This window comes from Phasianus colchicus, chromosome 10, assembly GCF_987193195.1.
Source record: "Phasianus colchicus chromosome 10, bPhaCol1.hap1.1, whole genome shotgun sequence".
NCBI classification, from domain to species: Eukaryota; Metazoa; Chordata; class Aves; order Galliformes; family Phasianidae; genus Phasianus; species Phasianus colchicus.
Genome location: NC_143445.1, coordinates 11,191,398 through 11,214,351, shown reverse-complemented (window position 1 = coordinate 11,214,351; position 22,954 = coordinate 11,191,398). Strand labels below are relative to the sequence as shown.

Sequence of the window (22,954 nt, the reverse complement as noted above, 5' to 3'; positions counted from 1 at the left end):
AAAAAAAAAAAAAAAAAGCATGAGTTACAGGCTTTGGGTCTTACTCTCCTTGGTTCTGGTTGCTGAAGTTCTGTTAGTGTTGCCAATGCCAAGTTTGATTCGTACTTGAAGCCTGGGGGTTTTTCTAGTAATTCCTGCTGGATCTGCAGGAATTCCCAGCTCTCATGACCTATTGTGACTTGGATGACTGGAAAACCCCCTGGAGGGTCCTTGTTGCTGACAGAACCATGATGACTTCTCTTACAAATACTCAAATTCCTCATGATGCAGGTGTTGTCACTTGCCAGAGATTATTTTATGATGTTCTGCTGTTTGGAATAATAATTCCTTTCCTTTGCTCGCAGTATTGGATGAGTACCTGGAGTGCCTCCACTCCTTCACTGGGTTTGATATTCCAATAAGAGATGAGAATAATTGTGCTTTCCAGAGATCAAAGAAACTGAAGATGCCAGCACAGAAGATACAGAAGTGTGGGAAACTGGTGCTGCAGTACTTGGTGCATGACTCCAGGTGTGTGAGGTCTCTGCCTTTTGGAACAGCAAAAAACCCCAAACCCAAACACATGCATGCTCTTATTTACATAGGAAGAGGAGGATGGTAGCTTAGAAGTGTGCAGGTTTAGTATCAGTGTTACAGTGCAATATAAAAGACCTTTGAAGAGTGTTAGTACACCCTTACTTCAAATTGATGTTTCTGGCCTCTGCTGAGATGAACATGGGTCTTCTGTGTATGTTTGCAATCAGATTTTTTCTCTAAAGGTAAGAGGTTTTGGATAAACAAATAGCACTTGTGTGGAAATGTTATTTATGACAAAATCACGTAAGTTTGTGCCAGGTAAGTCGTGTACGGGCAAACTGCATCTGCCTGAGCAAACTCCATTGTGTTGCATTTCTTTTATCACATTGCAACTGGAACAATAATATAAAATTAGTATTTCATAAGGCTCTTTATAAATTGAGCAATTCTCTTACACGTGCTACATGACTGAGATTATGTACAAAGAGCAGCTATACAAGTTGGGTCACTTGGTTTTCTTTACAAAATACAGATGGTGGCTCAAGACCTACCTAAATTATTGTTAAAATGCTCAATGGAATTTAAGACGATGAAAGCATAGATTGGCTTATGTTGGAAGAGTTCCTCCCTCCTGCTGTGGGCAGGGTTGCAGGCAGGTTTATCTTACGTACTTAATATCTGTAAGGCTGAATAAAAGGCCGCTGTTTTCAGTGCAGAAAGGAAGAGATGGTAGCTTTCTAAGGAGTCGTTCCTGGGGAGGAGGCTCCCAGCCCCGCTCCTGCGTGCCTGAACCTTTGTCCCAGTGACCTCTGCTGCTATTGCTATTCCTGGTTTAAAGGTACCACAACACGAGGAAGTTACCCCTTTTGTCTGTTTGCAACGCACCTTTTCTAAGCGGGGACGACCACGGGTCGCAGGGGCAAAATATTTTCAGTGCTGTTTTGTTTTTCCTATTCTAATTAAACGAGGGGTTAAAACTGCATGACCAATTCTGCTAATTAAACTCTGGGGCTAAAACTAAGTTCTCCTAGCGTCTGTCGCGGGTTAAGCCCATCTAACAGCGCATTTCTGACGGCTCTGCTTAAAGCAGCCCCTCCACCCGCGGTGCAGAGGGCGCGTTTGTGGCAGCGCTCAGAAACAGCCGGGCGGCGTGCGGCAGGTGCGGGCCCGCTCCGTGCCGCCGCGCCCCGTGCCGCCCCAGGCCGCGGGCCACCTGCGGGGCCGCGCTCCGCCTCCCGCGCCCATAGGCCGTGGGCAGCCCGCCCCGCGGCGGGGCCTGGCGCCGCTTTTCAGGCGGGCGGCGGCCGGCCGCTCGCACTCGGTGCGCGGCGCGCGATGCCGTGCGGGCAGCCGGGCGGCGGCGCCGCCCCCGCGCTCTACGTGGTGGGGGTGGACGTGGGCAGCACGGCGGTGAAGTGCCACGTCTACGACCGCGCGGCCGCCGTCAGAGGTTCCGGCTGCAGGAAGGTGAGGCGGGGGGGCGCGGGGCCGAGCCGCCCTCGGGCCGCAGGGCTCTGCGCGGGCGGTGCTGCGGGCGCGCGGTCCCGCGGCGGGGGCTGCGAGCGCCGCTCAGGCGCGGCCCGGCCCGGCCCTGCGCGCGGCCCGCGGTCGTGCGGCTCCGTCGTGTAGCGGCGTCGTGCGGAGCGCCGCCACCGGAGCGCCGGCTGTGCGCGGGGTCGCGGTGACGCCGTGTGTCGTGTGCGCAGGTGGAGGCGCTGCACCCCCGGCCCGGATGGGTGGAACTGGATCCCGAAGTTCTGTGGAGTCAGTTTGTCGGCGTCGTAAAAGAGGCGGTGCAAGGTAACGGCTCGCGAGGTCGTTTGTTTGCCGAAACTAGTTAGCTAGCGAGCTGGCGAGTTGCAGTTAGTATTTATTTCTAAAATCGCGTTGGAAGTGGGCGGCTGAGCGCACGGCCTGGCGTGCCGTAAGGCCGTTACGCAGAGCAGCACCTCTCTGACAGCTGTTCCGTTCGGTGGGCCGGGCTGGGGGTGCAGCACAGCAGCAGGGTGTCGCTGTGTGCCGCCGCTGTGCCGCTGCTGCACGGGGCTGGAGAGGAGCAGGTACTCCTCTCCACGTGCCCTCCGTCACAGCCTGCTCTTTCTCCTTCCCCCCCCCCCCCCACCCGGTCTGTGGGATGAATCAGGAAGCAAAGGTTCTCTGGCTGCTGTTAGAAGGGGAAGCTGCTGCCGTGTTCTCTATCAGCAGGCTACTTTTAAGTGCTTGTGCGATGTGAGCGTGAGCCCACGGCGCTGTCAAAGCAGCGGTCCCGCCCTCCTTTCTGCCGGGGTGCTGAAGTCTGCGGCAGTTTCCACCAGCAGACCACTACACCTTGTTGTGCCAGCAGAGTTTCACAAGCATTTGTGCCAGCACACAGGAGGACGAGGTGCTGGGGTAGGAGTGACATCTGAGGGCAGAGAGCGGGCACAGGGGCACTTTGTTGTGGAGCTGTGGGTCTGTGCGTAGATATGAGCTGAGGTAACTTGGTGTGCACTGAGGTGGAAGGTGCCTCTGGTTGCACTGTCCCACTTCTCTCTGGCTGAGGTTTGGCCCTGAGAAGCAGCTTACCAGTTGCCCATACCTTCTGTTTTGTTTTTCTCTGTGGTGGATATAAGCCCAGTTCACAGAGGAACTGAGAGAACATTGTGGTTGACACAAGAGAAGCAGCTCGTAGAGGTGGGAAGAGCAAGCTGTGCCTCACCAACTGGCAGTGAGCTGCAGCAATTCTGGTCTGGTTCTGTCTTCAGCTCAGACCTGCTGCTGCTGGAGAGGGAGAGCTGCTGTTTGCAAGCCACCCACTCCTAGGTCCTCCTCCCTTACTCTCTTGCCAGCAATGCTTGGGCAAGCAGGTGGAGCCAACAGTCTTGCAGAAGCACTGATCTGATTTTCAGCTGATTGATATGATTGCTCACATCAGCAGAACCACTAGGTCTATGGCAGGGGGGAGGAGGACGGGGCAGGAGCAAATGGAGCAGTGGGCAGGTCAGGTGGGCCCTTTCCCTTTGAAAGCCCTTCTGGAAGTGTCACTCAGAAGCTGTCAATTGTCAGGGTGTAACCACAGCACTCGTGGCTTGCTCAAGAGTTGGGCTGAGGGCCCTTCAGAACAGCAGTGCTTTGGTCAGAACAGCCTGATGGTTACATGGGGTACTGCACTGTATCATTTTTTCACATAATTTTTCTTCTTTAAGCATACGTGAAGGTACTGTGGAAGCTGACTAGAGCCACTTTGAAAATGGCTGGCAACAAATTTAAACACTTACATCAATTTATGTATTAGAGAAGCTGTTCTGCTGCAGTTATTTGAAAGTGAAGTGCAGCAATAAAATGTGCCTGTACCAAACATACATTCTTCTACTTCTGAATTTTAAGTATATTTTGTTCCATTCAGTAAATTTCTTGTTATTATAAAATCTTGAGGAATATAACGTTTAAGATGAGCAACATCGTTACCAAAGATGGATGTCAAAAATCAGTCTAGTTTTGCTTCTCCATGGCGTTTCTTTCCTTTTGGTTATTGAGGGTTGTAAATTGTTTTTAAATTTGTAAATATACTTATTCCCTTATGCTTTTGTTCACGTTCATCCATGTGATGTTCACATTTTAACTGGTTTCTTACATGTTGATGTGACAGTCTTAGTGCCTTGCAGCTTGCCTCTCTCTGGGTTTGCTGAAGTCCGGCACCAGCCGGCCTTTCAGGTGGCACAGAGGGTCAGAGTGCCTCCGCTGCTTCCGTGAGCAGTGCAGCTCTGTTGACTGCCTTTGCTATCAGTTGGTCTGGTTCAGAGTTCTCTATCATTTCACTGGGTAGCCACTCAGGTGCCCAGTCTGTGTGAACCTGTATTCTGTTTATTTCCTCTGTATTCCGTAGATTTTAAAGTTATATTAGACAAGTGATTTGGGGGGAGGATGGGGGATTCTTCAATTCATTGTATTTGTTTTCTTTTTATTTTCTAGCTGCTGGACTTCACATGAGGCAAATTGCTGCTCTTGGCATCTCAACACAAAGATCCACTTTCATCACATGGCACAAGTACGTATGTACTGTGTTAGTTAGAATGAATTCGTGCTCATTGCCATGATCTGGACAGGAACAGCTTGTAGAAATCCTGAACTCGGTTTGGCAGCCAATGTCAGTCATGCACTGTTGTGTTGGCATGGCTGCACTTTGCAGCAGCTCAGAACTTTTGTTTTGGTGCTTTGGAAGAAAGTTATATGTATTGGTCAGACTTAATGATCTTGAAGATCTTTTCCAACCTACGTGATTCTAGATTTTATGATTCTGTAATTTTTTTAAAATTCTGATGAGAAGCCTTGTGCCCAAACTGTCTGTGTGCCTATGGCCAGTTTCTCACGCTCAACAGGAGGAAGTGCCCTTGTGTTAGGAATCAGCCTGCTGTTAAATGCTGTGATTGGAAGTGGTGTATCCTGTTGACTTTTGGGGTGGGGCTGTATATGTTCTGTGATTGGAAGTGAGGATGTTGCAATGCTGCTTTTCAGGAGGACGGGGAAACCTTTTCATAATTTCATAAGCTGGCAAGACTTAAGGAGTGCTGAGCTTGTCAATTCCTGGAATAGATCCCTTCTGCTGAAGGTAACACTTTGCCAAGGAGCATATTGCTTGAATGTATTATGTATTATAACCACTTCATTTTCAGGAAGCAGAAGGATGGTATATGAAATACTGCGGATACCTTGGGAACGTATTCATATGAAACACTGCTGCCTAAAGCCTTTAACAAGAAAGTAAACAAAATTTGTGTGGAAAATGGTACTGAGAAAAAAAAAATAAAGTGCATGAAGTTACTTAATTATGGGAAGATATGTCTGTAAGTCTGTCACATGTTCTGCTGCAGTTCAGTCTCTTCGTTGTGTAAAAATGTCACATGCTAACGCTGCTGAAGCACAGTTTTTGAATGTAGGTAATTTGTGGTTGGCAACACTTTTGGAGTTGTGTTTTCTTTTTAATGAGGTCATCTAAAGAAGGTGCATTTTATGCTGCTCATGCTGGTGCTTCTTTTAAAAGAAATGTTACTCCACAAGGGAGAACTAAAGTTAATTTTATGTAAGTGTGCTGGCATAACAAAAACAAGCTAAAAACTGTGTTTTGTCATGTATTTTGAGTGGAGCTTTAATGATTAAATTTTGATTACTCTGTTAAAACAGAATTGAGCTTGTTTGCTGTAGGAGAACTGACAAGGGAATAACAGTGTGTAATGCTGTCAGCCACGCTGTGCATTGTGCTCAGACAGGGGACTGTCTGTAATAGAAGCAGTTGCTCTCTGTGTGCCAGCAGAAGTCAGCGAGACAGACCTGCTTAGTGCAGCTGCTCTTTTCTTTGGTGTTTGTTGTGGTAGGCTGCCAATGAAATCTTAGGTAAGGATTTTCTAACAGAACTTGAGCACAAGCATTGCTTTTGTCTATATTGTCATTCTTTAGTACTAATTTATAAGAAATTTATAAGAAACATTTAAAGGAAAAGATTGAAAAAGTAACTGTTTTCTTTTGAAACAGGTAATCCATGTTATTTTTACAGTGCTTCATTTCTTTACTGGAAATGATCGATATTTGGCTCCGAGTTTTCTTACCTTTTCAACACAACAGACTTCTATGAAGTTGTCGTGGGTTTTTAAAAACATACCTGAGGTAAGCTGGAAAGGGAAAAATAGTAACTGCTTTAATCCATCATAATGGCTACTGGCCATAACCTCTGCATGTTTTTGTTTGTGCCTTTCCTCAAAAAACAAACAAACAAAAACCCAAAAAACAGTATTTCACTTAGTACAATTCTGCTCTTAGTTGTTATACTTTCTTGCATGTTTATTTTCTGTGGCACATTCCCAGCTGGCACTGTCACCTTGCCAGTCTGCACTCTCCCAGTTTTTATAGTAACCTGTGCATTACCATACTTAACAATCAGATGCTAATTAATTGCATGTTTTGTTGCAGTTCAAATTGGAAAACTCATGTAAAATAAGTTGTGCTGGCTTAATCTAATGGAAGAGTGACCACTGAGCTATTTCTTACTCGGTTCTTTGCTCTAATCCTTACTCTTTTCCTCATTGTCTTACTGCATTTATGGGTCTTTTTTTTTATTCCTTTTGATAATTTTCAGGTTATTTTTTAAGAAAACTGTGGTCATCCATTTTTGTCTTTCCTGTGTAAAGAAATTCCTGTGTGTTTTTTTGCGTTTGTCTGTTATAAGCCTAACTTTGAGAAGGTCTGTGATAATTTTTGTGTGCATATTTTGGTTGGATCTGTTAAAAATGTGAGCTGTGAATTCGGAATTACACAGAATGAAAAGATAGGCAGCTTCTGGGGCTTTGGTGTGAGATGAGCGTTCTCCATAGATTTCTCAGGCTATGATATTTCAAATAAATGATTACCAAACCAAAAAGCTCAAAAATGTGTCTCTTGATTATATAGAATAATGCACTCAATCATGCTTTTATATGAATTAATTTGTATGTTCTTTTTCTAAGTGCTGAGGCTGTACGCAGTATTGGTTAGTGGACATTAGATGAAACATCACTTTCCTATCTTAAAGGAGGAAAAAATCTCGAAGAGCGATATGACTCTTCAGTGACCTCATAAACCAGAAAATGCTTCCTCTGTTTTCATTCTTCTTGAGCACATATTATAGAAGAGACATATTCCTTCTATTCTTGTTATTTTGTTGTTAAAGTGCAGTATGCTTTGGTCCTCATTTTCTTTATCCACCACTCCACTGCACTAAGAAGATTAATTACTGTTCTTTTCTCTGCAGCAGCTGTTAGAATTTGTCCTTATTCTCTGTTAGGATCATGAGCAGTTTTTCTGTACGATAATACAGCTTGCATAGCTGGCTCACACTTCTTTGAAGAAATACTGGGTATTAGAGACCCATTTTCTAAGGATGTTATTAACCACAATGAAAAATGAAAAACGAGTCGGGAAACATGTTTCTCTTTATTGTATCCAATATGAAATCCTTTTTTTCTTTATTTGTTCCCAGGCTGATGAAGCTGCCAAAAAGAATAACTGCTGCTTTGGAACAGTGGACACGTGGTTACTGTATAGACTGACTAAAGGTGAGTGTTATGGTTGTCCTTAAATGCTAATAAAATGTACTGGAATTTAAACAGTGATATTGATGACTATCATTGAATTTAAATACGTTTGGATCATGTGTGCTTTTTTTTAATTGATGATGAATATTTAAAAATATTTACCTTTTTTAAAAAAAGTTTTGAATTAATTTTTGAGTGCTAGAAGGGTAATCAGAAAAGGAAGTGAATACTGTGTCTAATCAGCCTTTTAAACATCAAAGATTTAAAGAAAATTATTAGAACTAACTAGTATTGACTAAAGAAAAGCATCTGTGGAAAAAAAAGAGCCAAGAATTACAAGAAATGAGGAAGCATGATAAGGTTCTGTCCCAGAACAGTAGCTACATGAGGACTGACGGTTCAGCCATTGTGTAGATGATGATGGAATGGAATGCAGTCAGTGATCAGCTCTTTTCTGGGCATCTTCATGAGAACAAAATGAAGTAATTAGAATACATGCATTGCAGGGAGCAGCAGGAATACTTGGTGTAGCGATGGTGTTCAGTATGACCTTGCCTGTAGACATCTATGTTCTGTGGGAGCTGTGGAGACATTTAAGGAAAAAATGTTTCTAATGACTTAAACATTTGGGCATCTGAAACCTTTCTTCTTTTTTTCATGCTAGGTTCTGTATTTGCTACAGATTACTCAAATGCCAGTTCTACAGGCATTTTTGAACCCTTCACGGTAGGTGCTGTTGATGCCGTGTAAACATTACTGCTATTTGCTGCACTCTGAAAGTGTTTCTGATGTTTTTGCTTTTTTTCCTGTTATTTCAGAAATGTTGGAACCCCACTTTGTGTAATTTACTTTCCATTCCAATGTCTATTTATCCTTCAGTGAAAGACACGAGGTAACTGTGAAGGTTTATTTTTAAGGATATGATACCTATTAAATTAACTGCTTCTATAAAAATACTACATAAAACCTGCATAGGAGAAGTAATATAGAAATTTACTAAAATAGTTTAAACTTTGACTATGTGCATAAGTACAGTTTTAATCCTACATCCAGAATTTTATTTTGACCATCAGTAATTCTTAAAGCAATAGTTTTAATGCTTTCTTTAAAACAAAGAGGTAGCGTTACATTTAATTTATCTACAGACACAGGCCTTATATGTCTGGGTTTTGTTTTAAAAAGAGATCAATTCAGGGTTGTGATGTTTCTCATAAAACTTGTTTTAAGCTTCAATTTTGGATCAGCTGACTCTGAAATATTTGGGGTACCTATTCCAATAATGGCATTGGTGAGTGAAGATTTTTTTCAATTAAATTCATATTTCTGTGCCTATATATTTATTTATTTAGCTCTGATTTAATATGTGCTTGTTAAGTAAGTATTCCCTATTCCTTCACTGTGTCTTAACTATAGTAAAACTAGTTATTAAATTTTGCATCAGAAACTAAGCTTACAGCATAGAGGAGATAAGTGGAAGGGGATTTCTAGAGGTTATGGTCCACTGAAGTTAGATGACCAAATCATTAGGTACTGCACATAGAATTTAACTGACCTGGGTTCCGTTCTAAGCTGTGGTAATCTCTCTTTAGCTTAAAGTCACTTCTAAATAGAGGCTTGCGATGGGATACAGCCTGACTTGGCTTCATTAAGACTCTATGTGTGTCATAGAATTATTAAGTTTGGGAAAGACCTCTAAGATGATCCAGTCCAGCCATCCAATGTAAGGGTGTTTGTTGGTAGATCCACTTGTGGTACATTTTATTTATTTTTCCTAAAAACAAGGGGAGAATAACATTTTATTGTCTTAGAGTTTGGATAAGAAAACATGTTATTGCAGTAATGTAGAAAAATCTGCCTGAACCAAGCTAAATGGAAAATATGTCATATCCTCTATTATGAATTTCTCCTGCTGTTTCTAGAATTGTAGTTTCAGCTGTAAATTTACTGTTTTCACTAAGACACAAACAGAAGTAAACAAATTTAACAAATTGTTGTTGTTGGATAAAGTCATCATGGAACGATTTGGTACAGGAGGGGCAGCAGGTAAAAAGGGAGTGAAGAACCTCAATACTGTGTATTTAGAGAAATTCAAGCCACTCTACTCTCTGTCTTTTCCCTGAGACTGTAAAAGCCCCATTTATCCTTATAAGAGACTCAAACAGTAGAGTTTTTATTTTCAAAACATATTTTATTAGCACTGGAAGTTTGTATCTTGGAAGTTGGAACTGAAATATGATTTAATTTGCCTCTAGTGATAAATCTGACTGTGTTAGAATGGCATGCAAATACTTGAGGAATTGCATAGAGATGCTCTCTATGCTCAGTTCTCTTATGAATAGTTATTTGTATTCAATACACTGAAATGTTTACAGCGATATTTTAAAATCCAGCAGCCTTATATGTTGATGGCTAACTTGTCAGTGCATTTTTGTTGCTGTGGCAGGTAGCTGACCAGCAGTCAGCAATGTTTGGAGAATGCTGCTTTCAGCCAGGAGATGTTAAACTGACGATGGGTACAGGTGGTTTCTGGAATGTTAATACAGGAGGGAATCTGTGTGCATCACACGGGGGTAAGCTGTTTTTTGCATAATTTCTTTTTATTTAACAGTTGTTAATGATACAAAATTGTTACGCTCAGCCTTCTGTCTTCAGCTGTAGAAAGACAGCTTAAAAACGTTTCCAGGACAGAGGACTGAAAATTTTTAATTAGAAATGGTAGTCTTAGTAGTCCTGAAATACAATTCCTAAGAACAGAAAAGCGGGGGAGAAAAAAAAAATGGATTAAGACACCATGTATGATTTCTAGTGATACTTCTTGGTAGCAGTATTGTACAGTAAAGGAATGGAAGTGTAAGGGATTGGTGCTGACTTCTCACATCAAAATTTTCCAGTGGAACACTGTAAGTTCCAGCCCTTGAGCCTTTATACTTAGAAGTGTGTACTTAGCAATTATTAGTTTTGTATTAAAATACAAAAAATGGGCTCATCTGTGTTTCTCTGGAGTTGAAAATGTTGTAGTTGTGAACTCTGATGTTCTGCCAAGTTTGTTAGTTTGTTGTAAGAGGTTATTTTAATTCTTGGAAGGAGATTTTTAAATACTATATGTTTTTAGTTGGATTCATTGTCTGTGTTTCCCTGGAAGCACTGTAATTTAATTAGGTCTTTTGTTTTGTTTCATGGAAAATCATTAAGGTCTGTACCCACTGATTGGTTGGAAGATTGGGGAAGAAGTTGTTTACTTAACTGAAGGCTCTATGTCAAACATTGGCACTACCATAAAGTGGGCTCAGGATATAAGTAAGTAGTTCTTGATTTTGTAGTAGGATGTAATAGATTGCTACTTACTACTCCGCTTTATAGGGTTATAGCTGTGTTCTTGGGCTTTGTGGTATTACCCATGATTGAAGAAACTAGCCTACATGTTTGGAACATCCACAGTATTTGCAGGAGGTTCTCTGGTGAGTGTGTTTACTGCAAATAGTTTAAATTTAGTAGAATTAATCTCTGTCCTCTTAAAATACCTTAGATTGGTTTGCACACATCTTGCATAATCATTTCCTCTTCAGATTCTGTCTCTGAGGTCATCCTTTATGTGTATTACTATTTTCCTGAAATGTTTTACTCCTGAGCATAACAAGCTTCCTGGTACCTTTTTATTTGTTTATTCCTTAACCTGGTATCCAGACTTAAATAGAAATGGTATAAAGGAGACTTCTGTGGTATTTGGTGTTTTGTGGTATTTGGATTCAAGAAGAAACACACTGCCAGTTCAGTCTAGTTAGCATAATTGTAGATGCTACAACCCACAAATACTTTGTTAATGGTTTTGGGAGATTGCTGGCTCTACATCTCAGAGTTAGCAACAGGCTTGAAAATACTTGCATATCTGTTTAATAAAAGCCTATGAGTATCCTAGCCTTCTAGTAATTGATGTTGAGAGCTACTGATTGTTTATAGGAGTGTTCTCATACACTGTTTACTTGTCTTGCATAAAAACTTGGTAAGCTTTACTGGGATGCAAAGAAGGAATTTATGACCCAAATTTTGGATTATTTGAGAATGGCTTTCATGAAGTATAGCTCACCACCAAATTCTGCAATTAAGTTCTCAACTTCTGGTGAATGTGTGCCTATTCGTGCAAATTTACATCCCCTTAAGTATTGAGTATTGATTCTTGGTTCTTCATCAGAGCCATTAATCTTTTGAGGAAATTACTCATTTCCACACATAGTTCAGTGCTACATAGGTAAGTTTGCTACTTCAAATTTCATGCTACTTACCCATACTCAAAATGGAGATTGTTGGTATATGCAGAGCAAATAGCGTAAAGGTTTTTTAGTCAGCTAGTACTGAAATGGACATGACCTATCGTTGCTACTGTAGGCAAAAGGTGAGGAAGCTCTAGAAACAGATTTAAAAAATAAAATTAAAATACTATAAAATACTACTATAAGTATTTCTAATAAGCAAGACCTTTGTTTTCTGGAAACACAATTGCAAGAGACAATGTTAAGAAACTTTTATTACAAGTAAATAGTAAACAGTAAATCTTTTGTTTTGCTGAGAGAGTTGGGTCAAAACCAGGGGGGGTAACGGCGTCAGTAAGGATGATGAGGCTCAATATGGATGAAGGTGATATGTAATAACAATAATATTTTGGAAGTAGAAATTTCTGTTGCAAGACAAGTTGGTTGAATAGTTTTCTTGTGTTGGCATGTCTAATAATTCTGAAAAAGTAGTATTTAAAATTGCAAGTTGAAGTGAATCTCACTCAGTTTTTTTCACTCTCTATCCTACCATAGAAGTACTATATGGTTCAGAAATAGCAAGTGCAAGAAGAAGAAAAAGATATGATTTAGGCTTATTAGTCTGGGCACAGTAGGATCTTTCAAACATTTATGGAGGTAAAATTGAAAGTCCTGGTAAGTTTCCAAGAGGTTTTTTTAAAATTGAGTTAGATTAACCTATCTTTGGTAGGAGGATTTACTACTTAAAACAGTAGGTATCATCTACAGGAGATCTCTCGTCTTTTGATGATGTGTTATGTGGCCACCTACGGAATGTATATGAGTGAAGAATAAGCTCAAGAGGGGATGTCTATAATGAGTTTTGAAAGGAGTCATCCAGCTACAGTTAGAGTAACCTCTGTGAAAGAGGTGATAGTAGGACCCGATATTCTTGTCAGTCTCTTGTTTAGAAATAATAGTAATAATAAATATATATACATACAGAGCTTGAGAGCTGTTAAAATATGATGGGTAATAAGGACTTCCTCTGTAGTCACTTAGTGTTTAGCTTGACAGTAACAGCATCTTTATAGAGGAAACAGAAAAATGTGTTTCATGTTTTTCAACATCTAGGTTTGTTTTTTTTTTAGCATAGGTGCTGCTGTTAGCTGTCTCAACTCCTATTTAGATCTATTTGTCTGTAAAGCTAATGATCTTTTACAGGACACAAAGATTAAAAGGCTGTAGCATGACAGAGAGGAGAGGGTCTTTTTTAATTTGGTCTTCATTTGAATTCATGACTGGACATGAAATACAGGAGAAGTATTGATTTCCCTTAGAATAAATTTGAAAAATAATACAAAAGGACATGACTGGGAAGTATTACAAAAGGAGGTGGCCCAACTCTAGCTTTTTGTCTCTTACTAGTATATAAAGAAATTAAAATAAACAATAAAAGCATATGTACTATGCATCTTTACAGATCTTTTCACCAATGTAGATGAAACAGCAAAAATGGCACGGAGTATTGTTGATTCTCAAGGCGTTTGTTTTGTTCCAGGTTTTCAGGTAAAATTATAGTTATTAATATAGTTAAGAATATGTTCTTAATAGCTCAGTTAAAATTACAACTTCTGTCTCGTTTCAATGTAGTAATTTACATCTTAACACCATATTTAATCTCTAATATTCATGTTTTTATTCTCTGTTCCTCACCACACCATGTGAGGATGCTTGTGGTAAGAATCCTTAAATAGAGCTTTCCCTTGCGAGAGAAAAAGCCTATGAAGAAGGAAATTACTTCCATTGTGCAGATGGTGACCTGACAGATAAACTTGTGACTTGTCCGCAGTAGGACAGGCAGTGTCTACAGACAGAGAAACTGAACCCATATCTTTTCTGCCTCATACAGAGCCTTCATTGAGATAGCAATTCTAAGTACTGTGCTAAAATAATTCCTTTTATCCTGCCTCTTTTCAATATGTAGTTTGTCATTCATCAGAGTATTTAGACATGTACCTTAAATATGAGTAAGTTTGGAGGTCCTGACGTTATGAAATGCAAAGGTAACAATAGACATTTCTTGGTTACACAAATTTTAACCTGTTAGTTTTTTCCCACTGAAAAACTTCGTGCTTTGTTTGATATTGTTACTGAGCACAGTGCATATATTAGGGATTTCCTGACGTTTGGTTTGCATTTTAGTCCCCTCTGTCTTCCAATAGGTTTCTTTTATTTTCCTCTTTATTTGAGGAGCTCCCTGCAATTACTTGGTCCCTTCTAAATTACAGGCTTTGGATTGTTTCTTCTTGCTTTCCAGTTATGCTAAATACTGTATACCCATCCTCTTGTCTGTCCTTCCCTGTTTTATGATCCTCTTTGCATTTCATTATGGAGGTGAGATACTGTTCCTGTGCAGAGGCAGCAAGAAGGGTGATGCTTTTTTGCAGTAACATATTAGGCTGGTTTGGGATTGATAGGAATTGCAGTTAATTACATTAGATGACAAATGGTGATAGCTGGGGAGCTGACACTGCCTATCCAGTTGCAGAACAGTTGCTTCCAGTATGGGCTTGACAATTGATAATAATAATTTGTAATTTGTCACCACAGAGTGACAGAGCTGCAAGTCAGAGCTCCTAGACAGACCTTCGTACAGAATGAGGATGAGCAGGTGTTGCTAATGTAGCTGTTGCTGACCTACAGGCTGCAGAAGACCCCCAACCTTTTTTGTCAAGTTATGCCACTTAACTGAGCAGCATGAGATATTGTGACTGAAAGCACCCTTTCTGCAGCATAGCTGTTTCTATGCTGTAGGTTTGTCACCATGAAAGTCGCCATTTTTCTCCACAAAAATTATTTGTTTTCTAGTCAGTGTTGCTGTTCAGGAGAAATTTCATGGTATAGACTTTCTCTCTAAGTTGTCATTTGGAATATTAACTTTATAAACTTTACAGGACAGGTAGGCTGGGTACGTTGAAAGGAAAGCTTTCAAAAATCACCAGATTATTATTTATTTTTTTTTCCCCTCTTAGAAGTCTTTGTAATTCATTGGGTTGAATATGTACATCTTGGAATTACGTGGAATGTTTTTGACAGCTTGTCTTTCTGTTTGGGTGTATAAGCTTGGGTTTTGATTTTTCACTAGCTTAGAATACTCAATTTGATCATTCCCAAGGTTAGTGTCTTAGAAATAATTACTTTCACCTACAGCTAGCCCAGCAACCTTCTGTCAAACAACTGCCCGAATCATTAGCTTTATTTTTAGCATTGTAAAGCTTGATTTAGCTAAGATGCTTCCATTTAGCATTTACTGTGAGAAATTGTGCTCTAAATAAACAAGTACTGAGCCATGGCAAATTGCAGTGTTTGCAGAAAGGATTCCCAATGCAGACAAATATTAGTCTGAATCTTACGTTTGACCCTTTAATTCTAGTAAGATTTAAGTTCCAGAGATGTTGGTTTGTGTTTTTTCTCATGCACTGTTTTTTTTTTCCTGCCTTGCTGTCTTGACACTGTTTCCAGAAAGAACCTCAGCTAGCTTCTTGGTAAACACCAAGAAGGTTCTGTTGTCTTTATCCCTAGTTTGAATATTTCCAGTCCAAATTTAGGAACGATACTTCCAAAAAGAAAAAAAGAAGAGGAACAGAAATCCAGACATTTTTTCCTTTTTTTCATTTTTGACACCTCGTAACTGCTAGTAGCATTCTAGTAGACCAGCAGGGAGAGATTCTGTGCTAGTTTAGAAACGGACTGGATCAAATGGTCTGGAAAGGGACATGAGCAGAGTTGAATTCATCTGCTTGCTGCTTAGCACTGCTGGCTAGATGCTGGCGCAAATGGTCATATGGTAGTGTTTCTTAGACTTCACAATGATGGCAGTTAGGAGGGTTTTCATGAAGCCTGTATGCTCATTTCCTACACAGCGTAAAATGGTTCTCTACTGATCCATATAAAGGCAGTAGGAACAAATTCACTTCTTCCTGGGTTGTACTGCTGTGATGCAGCACACTGAAAGGACATCATTGTGAAAGTAGATATGAAATTGAGTGAATATGTGCATTAATCATTCTTGCTTTTATGCTGTCAGAAATGGGAGTTTGCTATGGTTGCTAGTAACAGCAAAAACAGAGCTATTCATTGGTCTGTATGAATGTATATGTACAGCTATTCATGTCTCTTTGGTTTTTTTTTTGTTTTGAAATGAGTAGTAATTTAACTGACTGATTCTTTCAAGACACTCACCCATACACAGAGCTCAAACTCACACTTTTGGGTTTGTTTGATATGAATATCTGTGAATAGTGAATCTTCATTATGTTTCTGGGCAGGCACAGATGGTTCCCTTCTTAGAATGGAAAGGGCACTTATGTATGTGGGAAAAGAAAAGAGTATTTTCTTTGACTTCAAATGTAAAAGTTTGTTCTGCTTAGGAACCCAGGTTTTTTGGTAGTTGCTGATCATGATCTACTATTTAAGTGGTAGTTCAGTATTTTCCATTCTTGTGCTGTTGCAGATATACCTATCCACGTGTACTTTTTTTTATATGCTAGCATTTTCTTCATTTACTTTGTAAATACGTCCATGCTTTTTATAAGCATGAAATTCGAACTTTCATTATGTGTTGTCATAACTAATACATAACACAGTGCAACTAGAAAGAATTGTTTCAAATTGAAAACTGCTGTCTGTGGTAATAATAAGACAACATTATCACAAACCAGAAAGGACCAGCAAACTAATTCCTTGTGATAAAGTTTTTCAAAGGAGTAGAGGGGTGGAGTGGAGATTTATCCATCTGTCCTCCAGTACAAAAAAGACAACTTAGCATTAGAATTTTTGTTGGAAACTATTAATCGGTGTCACTGAAAACAGACTGTTGTGTGAGCTAATAAAAATGATTACTGTCCTTGTCAGTGTTCCTTCTACGAACCCAACTTTTAGAACACTTCTAAAACTGTAATGTCTGCTTGACTCCACTGAGTAGATGCTGACATAAATGGACTTGCAATTCCATTTTTTCAGAGGTTTAGAAAAGGGAGTTTAAAAAAAAAAGTGCAATTTTGCCAGATAACAGCAGTATCAGTGTGCCCTGTCCTATATACTTCATGTGTACACTGCATGAACTTTAGAGAGAAGTCATAAATGTTAGTGTTGCTTAGTATGTCACGTTTGGAGGAAGTCACTTAACGCTTTTGCTGTTGAAAGAAACTAGAACGTTCACTGAGTTAGCTAATAACATTATATACTGCTCACATATTGTTTTCAATTTTCTTCTTTCACTATGCTGCCTGTAATTGTCGTAAGTTACTTTTTTCTTATTATTTAACTGCTTTCTCAAAAGTCTTCAAACATAACTCACTAAACTCATTGTAAAAATCTTTTCTGCAGGTTTCTGCAAATGATCCATGCTTAAGTGCCTCTTTCATGGGGCTGAAACCCACTACTACCAGAAACCATCTTGTACGAGCTATCCTAGAATCTGTAGCTTTCAGGTAATTCCTTGCTTAACGTTATCACACTTGGTTTTGTTTTAACCAGCAGTATTAAATACATATGTTTTCTTCCACAGTTTGTAAAATACAAATTGCAGTCATCCATTGTAATAATGTTGAAAAGGAATTTCAGCTGCTTCTTCTGTTCTTTTTAATACATTACAAATAAACCTGCATATATTTATTAGTTTGGTGTTTTTTGTTATGAAGTTAGAGATTCTTAAATTATGCTGTTTTTGACAAATTCTAAAAATACTTTGTTGAAAATTTGTCTTTCCTGACAGTGTTTTGTCAGGAAGCCCACTCATGTAGCCCACTCGTATTTGCTCTTTGGCTAAAGTTTGAATCTTTGGTGTTTTATAAAATGCAGTAATAGGCACCTTAGATATGTTGAAATATTTGGATAGACAAGAACTTACCAATCTAACAGTCAAGGCTGAAAATACTGCAGTTAGTCACTGGTATTATCACATCTCTAGCTCACTGTGAAACATATTGTTCTGCCTTGCAATGCCAGCCAGCTTGACTGGAACTGAATGTGAATACAATTTGAGGCTAGTTTGTCTAGAGAAGGTAACAACATTCTGAATCGCTGCCACTGTCTCAAATGCAGTTTTTTCTTCCCTGTAAGAGAAACTTGAGATGCAGTAATTCCTGAACTGATCTCTTAAAAACAAGGTAGAGAGCCTTTGTGTTTAGGGTTCAGAACAAGTCAGACTTAGAGCTTTCAGATGTTCCCTTTACAGAACAGTTGGAGAAATTTCAGTTGACACTTCTGTCAGTGTGCTTTCATCACTCTAAACTACTTCTTGTATCAACGGTTGCATTTTGTCTATGAAAACCTGTAATCATTTTTAGCAGGGAATAAATGTGCATTCCTTGGTGCCATGCATTGCAGTACAATGCGTTATGGTTTAGCTATATCTGTGTCTTTTTAATGGTATGATACTGAGTTTTGGTGTGTTTTTGTTTTTTTTTCTTAAGCATTCTGAAAGCTTGTTAACTATGCAGTGGTTTTGACACAACTGAGGCATTTTTTGCCTTGTATTTTATTTTCTGACTGTGTAGATACTGGAAGCACTTTATGGAATTCATAACGCTTAATAGAACTAATTTTTTTTAAATTTTTTTTAAGAAACAAACAGCTTTTTGATATCATCGTGAAGAAAGTACGCATTCCTCTTCGAACTGTTCGGTAAGTTCCTTGCAGCTTCAGTTAGATTTGTGAGAGTTTGGTATAAACAGGTGTATACTTAATTATGTATTTTATCTTAGTGTAAGAATTCTGCTGCTGAGAAATGGACTATTACCAATTAAAATGCTGATGTAACTTCAAAATTGGCAGAGAGGGGTCATTTATTAAATGATTGGCATTGGTGGTTATCAGTAGGCAGTAAGGACTTGCTCTAATTTAAAAAACTAAGATAAAATTATTTTCATGCCTCATTAGAATACATATAGCAATGCCTATTACAAAAATCATCCTACCCTTTATAATAAAATCCTTTTGTAATGGAATTTTTTATTTGGGGTCTGTCACAGACTGATTGTTTTCTGAAGCCTTAGTTAAAACTGGACCTGTTTTTGAGGTGTAAGAGGAAGAATGTTTTTACAGTTCAAATGGAAAGACATTGGCTTTGTTTCAGTCTTCTAAGAAGTAAATTCATTTTAGTGAGGCAACAGTGGAATAGGCTACAATAGGCTAATCACAACTTCTTGGAAAGATTTAGAAGAATTTTGTTGCTGGAAAACTGCCCTGCTCATTTTAGTAGGTACTTAGTCTGTACACACGTTATTCTAGAGCCTCCAGCCTGTGGTGCTGAGCCTTCCCGAAGTTCTCCTTCTAACAGCCAGGGGTCATTGCAGTGTCACAATCAAGAACAGTGAAGAGACTTTCTGTCACTTTCTGTGGGTGGAATACCCATGCAAAGGGAGTAGGCTGCAGGCACGTGGACAGATGAGAAATGAGAATTTTGAATGGTGAAAAAAAGGTGAAAATACAAAGGTAGGGGAAGGTACAAGTTCATGTGTTCCATTGCATGGAACTGAGCAGGTGAAGATACAGAAGCAGCTAGGCTCAGTGCAGTAGTGATGGGTAGCAGTGATTCCTTAGGAAATTCTGATCTTGTTTACGGTATAATGTAAACTTTAAATTGTGTGATCGTATTTCATTTTATTCATTAATATAAAATTGTTGTTTATATAGGGACTATAATACAGTTTGCTAATATCGGTAGAAATTTAGCTTGTGGGTCAAGGCTTAGAAGATAATGACATACACTTCATGGCGTGTAAATTTTACTCCCTTTCTTTCGTCCTCTTATCTTTACTAACAATCCGTTACTTCTGAATCTTGTTTTCTCCTGCCTTGAGGTTACTTACCCTCTGTATGTTCATTCCTTTTTTAGCTACTATATCATATCCTTTGTTCCCAGCCTCTGCCTCCTACAAGCTCCTAAAAAGGTGTTGATATAATTAGTCTTATATATTCCTATTACTGCTTGTTGCTTGTCTCAATGCCATTAAGGAAAGCACTGAGAAGGCTGTTGTGTTCTGTGTTACAGCAGTCTGCAGTGGCCTCTACAAGGATGATCCTAGTGCTCTGTGAAGTACTGAAGTGCAGCCTGTTCAGTTGTTTAGTGAAATAATTGCACATTGCAGTGTAATAGCATAAAGGAATGTTTTGCTAGAATATGTGCTGAACAGATTGAATGTTTGCTGCATATCTAGCAGCAAAGCTATATACAACAGTATTTGCAAATTTTATTTTATTTTCCTATCTTGTAGCTTGAATCAAATGAGTGTTTCATTTTTACAGAACAAGAAAAATGCATGTCACTGGTATTAAGGTATTGACTTTGCAGACAGCATTTTTTTATTACATAGTGTAGAGGTTGAAATCCAGTTTAACTGTGCGTACAAATAAGCAAAATGCTGTTAAATTCACCAATCAGGCACTATTTCATTATTTTACTTTCAGAAACATCCAAAATATGCAAAAATTTTCTTGAGGCATACCTGTGGTATAGAGCATTCCAGCTGATGCATTTGAATTAGTGACATTTCTAAGCAGCTGAAGGGTTTTGTTACCCAAGACTTTTTCTGAAAATCCATTTGTGCATAAGTAATGGAAAGATCTGTGCAAGGGTGTGAAACCTCAGGACTTGTTTTCTGAAACATTGGTAAATAAGTATTAGAACTAAACACTTTTATTTTTCTTTTAATCTTTTATTCTCCTCTCCTTGTAGAGCTGATGGAGGTGTCAGTAATAACAGTTTTGTCATGCAGATGACTTCAGATTTGATTAATAAGAAAATAGAAAAGCCTTCAAATACAGATATGTCTAGTCTTGGTGCAGCTTTTCTCGCAGGTCTTGCATCAGGTATGTATACAAATACATCTAAAATTCATGTTTTCCCCGACAATTTGTATGTTTGTTGATAAGGAAAAATCACCAGGAAAAGAAACAACAACAAAAAGCAACAACAGTGTAAACTTTATTGTAAAATGTCCACAAGTACTTCACCCACTTTTATGGGAAGCTGCAGTAAAAAGTGTTCACCTTTGTACATCCTTTTTATACATGTGCTTGTTGTGTTTGATGGAACAAAGAAATGTGTGATAGGGCCATACATAATCAAATAAGGACCATATTTAAATTTTTATCACAATGTCCTAATTTGCTGAGCAGTTTTATTCTTTAGTTTTACATAAATGAATAGCAGCAGGAAGCTTAATGTGAAAAGTATCTGCATGTAGGCTTTAGGATTCATTTGCATTTAGAAGGATGCACTGCTAGAGAAGAGAAGACCCTCTCTTCTTTGCTTCCTCTCTCTTCCTTGACCTGGACACTATGAGTCCCTTTCCATTTTCGTACTGCGTGAAGCAGTGCATGGTGTGCATGGATCATGTGACAAGGAGGCTGCCTTGCTCATGTTCAGCACTGTGAAGCTGCATCCTGTCATCTCTGAACTGAGCCTTTATTCTTTGAGATTTTCACAGAAATAAGTACAGTGGAATTACAAAATAAATGAATGAGGATGGAGGGGAATCCAACTTTACTCAGAAGGAACTGGCTTATATAATTAACTTGACTTTAAACTATAAATCGTCAGTGGTTTTTAATGGAAATACATTTTGTAGATGGATAGGTACCTCAGTAAATTGCTTTGATATGTAAGTAACATAACTAAGATAAAATTATATGCTCAGGTAAGGCTTATCCAGCAATTAAAACTGTAACAAGATCCTTTGACAGACAAGAGCGATTCAACACTATAAATTAATCTGAATATGTAACAGCAGCTATTTTCTACCATTTATGCACTTTTTAGGGCACGAGGAAAGGCAGTAGTGCTAAGTTTTGGTTTCTGTGGCCCCTTTCCATTTAGAGGGACCTGCAGCTGAAGGCACAGTGTTGATGAAATTTAAGTGAACTTCAGTCTTCCAGAGCTGTTCCTTGGAAACTATCCCAGTTAAGCAGATGTGCTGTTGTCAGCATTCCAAACAAGTGGATGCTATTGGAAAGGAGTTTCACAATGTAAAAAAAAATACGCTTCCCTCTGAGAAAGTTGTTGGTTAAGTAAAGAAAAGCTGTCATGATTTCTTATTGTGTTTCTGGTTTGGATCTCGTGTAAGTAAATTAAAACAACTCAAAAATAACATATTTGTAGTTGAGCCTGAGAATGAACTTTCTGTTTATAGGACTTTGGACTGACAAAGAACAGCTAAAGAAGCTGAGGCGAATAGAAACAGTTTTTGAGCCTCAGAAGGACGAGGAGGAATACAAACCTGCTATAGACACCTGGATGCAAGCGGTGAAGTGCTCCTTGCACTGGTAGAAATTGACATTTTGGAGATAGAAGGAATCAAATTATAAGATTTTGTAGTTAACAGAATGGTTAAAATTGTAACTGAAATTTGTGATGGTATATAAAACTTATAACGTCCTTCAGTAACCTTTGTGCTGTTGGAGAACTTACCACTCCATAATGAACCTTCATATCATCCTCCCACCAGCTGTAGTCCAGATGCAGCGTTTGTGTCCCTTCGGTGACCCCCTTTGGGTGGCCCAACTGCTTGAAACCATGCTTTATATGTTGGGAGTTTTTTCCTATGATGTGTTTTCTACTGAGGAACTCATCTCCCATCTGATCTTTAAAAGCTTTGATATGTTAACCATCAAGGAATCTAAAAAGGGACATGCGCTTCCCTAGGTATTTCTAAGAAGAGTAAAATAATTATTTAGAAAGACATGGGAAATCGTTTGCCTGTTACCACATTTTGATTGACTTTTTAAGGAAACATTTGACCCAGCTGTGTGATGGCATTTTTGTGGTGCCTCGGGATTATCATGAAATTAAGATGAGAAACAAAAGCAAATATGCTTTCAAAACTCCTTAAAAGATGCTTCTTTCCAGGATTTTTGTAGCTGATGTTTATTACCTACTACCTATCTACTTTGTAGCTACATTTTTTAAATTTTATAAAGACAAAAACTGCATTATATGGCACGATTAATATAAATGTTAGCATACCTGTAACTACGTTTAACTTGTAAAAGTCTGTAATATTAGTATTTTCAAGCCCATCACTACATCCTATTATTACTGGGAAAAACGGGGTTGAAAGTCTGTTTTTGAAGTTACTACTTTTACATTTTTAAAATAAACTG

At 39.0% G+C, this 22,954-nt stretch overlaps 2 protein-coding genes across 3 annotated transcripts in view; both read left to right on the top strand.

The window, feature by feature from the left end:
* XRN1 (5'-3' exoribonuclease 1) overlaps positions 1–1,645 on the top strand; it is a 40,665-nt gene extending 39,020 nt beyond the window's left edge. Inside the window, exon 44 of the transcript XR_016469628.1 lies at positions 345–1,645. The gene's annotated coding sequence lies outside the window, so the exon portion shown is untranslated. The remainder of the gene's footprint in view (positions 1–344) is intronic.
* A 179-nt stretch (positions 1,646–1,824) lies between these two features.
* GK5 (glycerol kinase 5) lies at positions 1,825–22,954 on the top strand. 2 transcript variants are annotated; one of them, XM_031596294.2, is made up of 16 exons: positions 1,825–1,983; positions 2,223–2,316; positions 4,468–4,543; positions 5,011–5,104; positions 6,025–6,156; positions 7,505–7,580; positions 8,224–8,285; positions 8,378–8,451; positions 8,787–8,847; positions 10,003–10,129; positions 10,752–10,856; positions 13,269–13,354; positions 17,177–17,280; positions 18,416–18,475; positions 20,529–20,662; positions 21,985–22,954. In XM_031596294.2, the coding sequence occupies exons 1-16, from the start codon at positions 1,852–1,854 to the stop codon at positions 22,119–22,121; spliced, it is 1,554 nt and encodes a 517-aa protein (XP_031452154.2). In that variant the 5' UTR covers positions 1,825–1,851; the 3' UTR covers positions 22,122–22,954. The 2 variants fall into 2 exon arrangements, with proteins under 2 accessions (XP_031452154.2, XP_031452155.1); XM_031596295.2 differs by lacking the exon at positions 21,985–22,954 and adding an exon at positions 21,672–21,978.

Bases quoted from the DNA above. Each gene is read 5' to 3' on its own strand.
- GK5 (XM_031596294.2), top strand. From the start codon at position 1,852: ATGCCGTGCGGGCAGCCGGGCGGCGGCGCCGCCCCCGCGCTCTACGTG. The intron at 6,157-7,504 runs GTAAGCTGGAAA...ATTTGTTCCCAG, and splicing joins TTTTTAAAAACATACCTGAG to GCTGATGAAGCTGCCAAAAA. The intron at 18,476-20,528 runs GTAAGTTCCTTG...CTCTCCTTGTAG, and splicing joins ATTCCTCTTCGAACTGTTCG to AGCTGATGGAGGTGTCAGTA.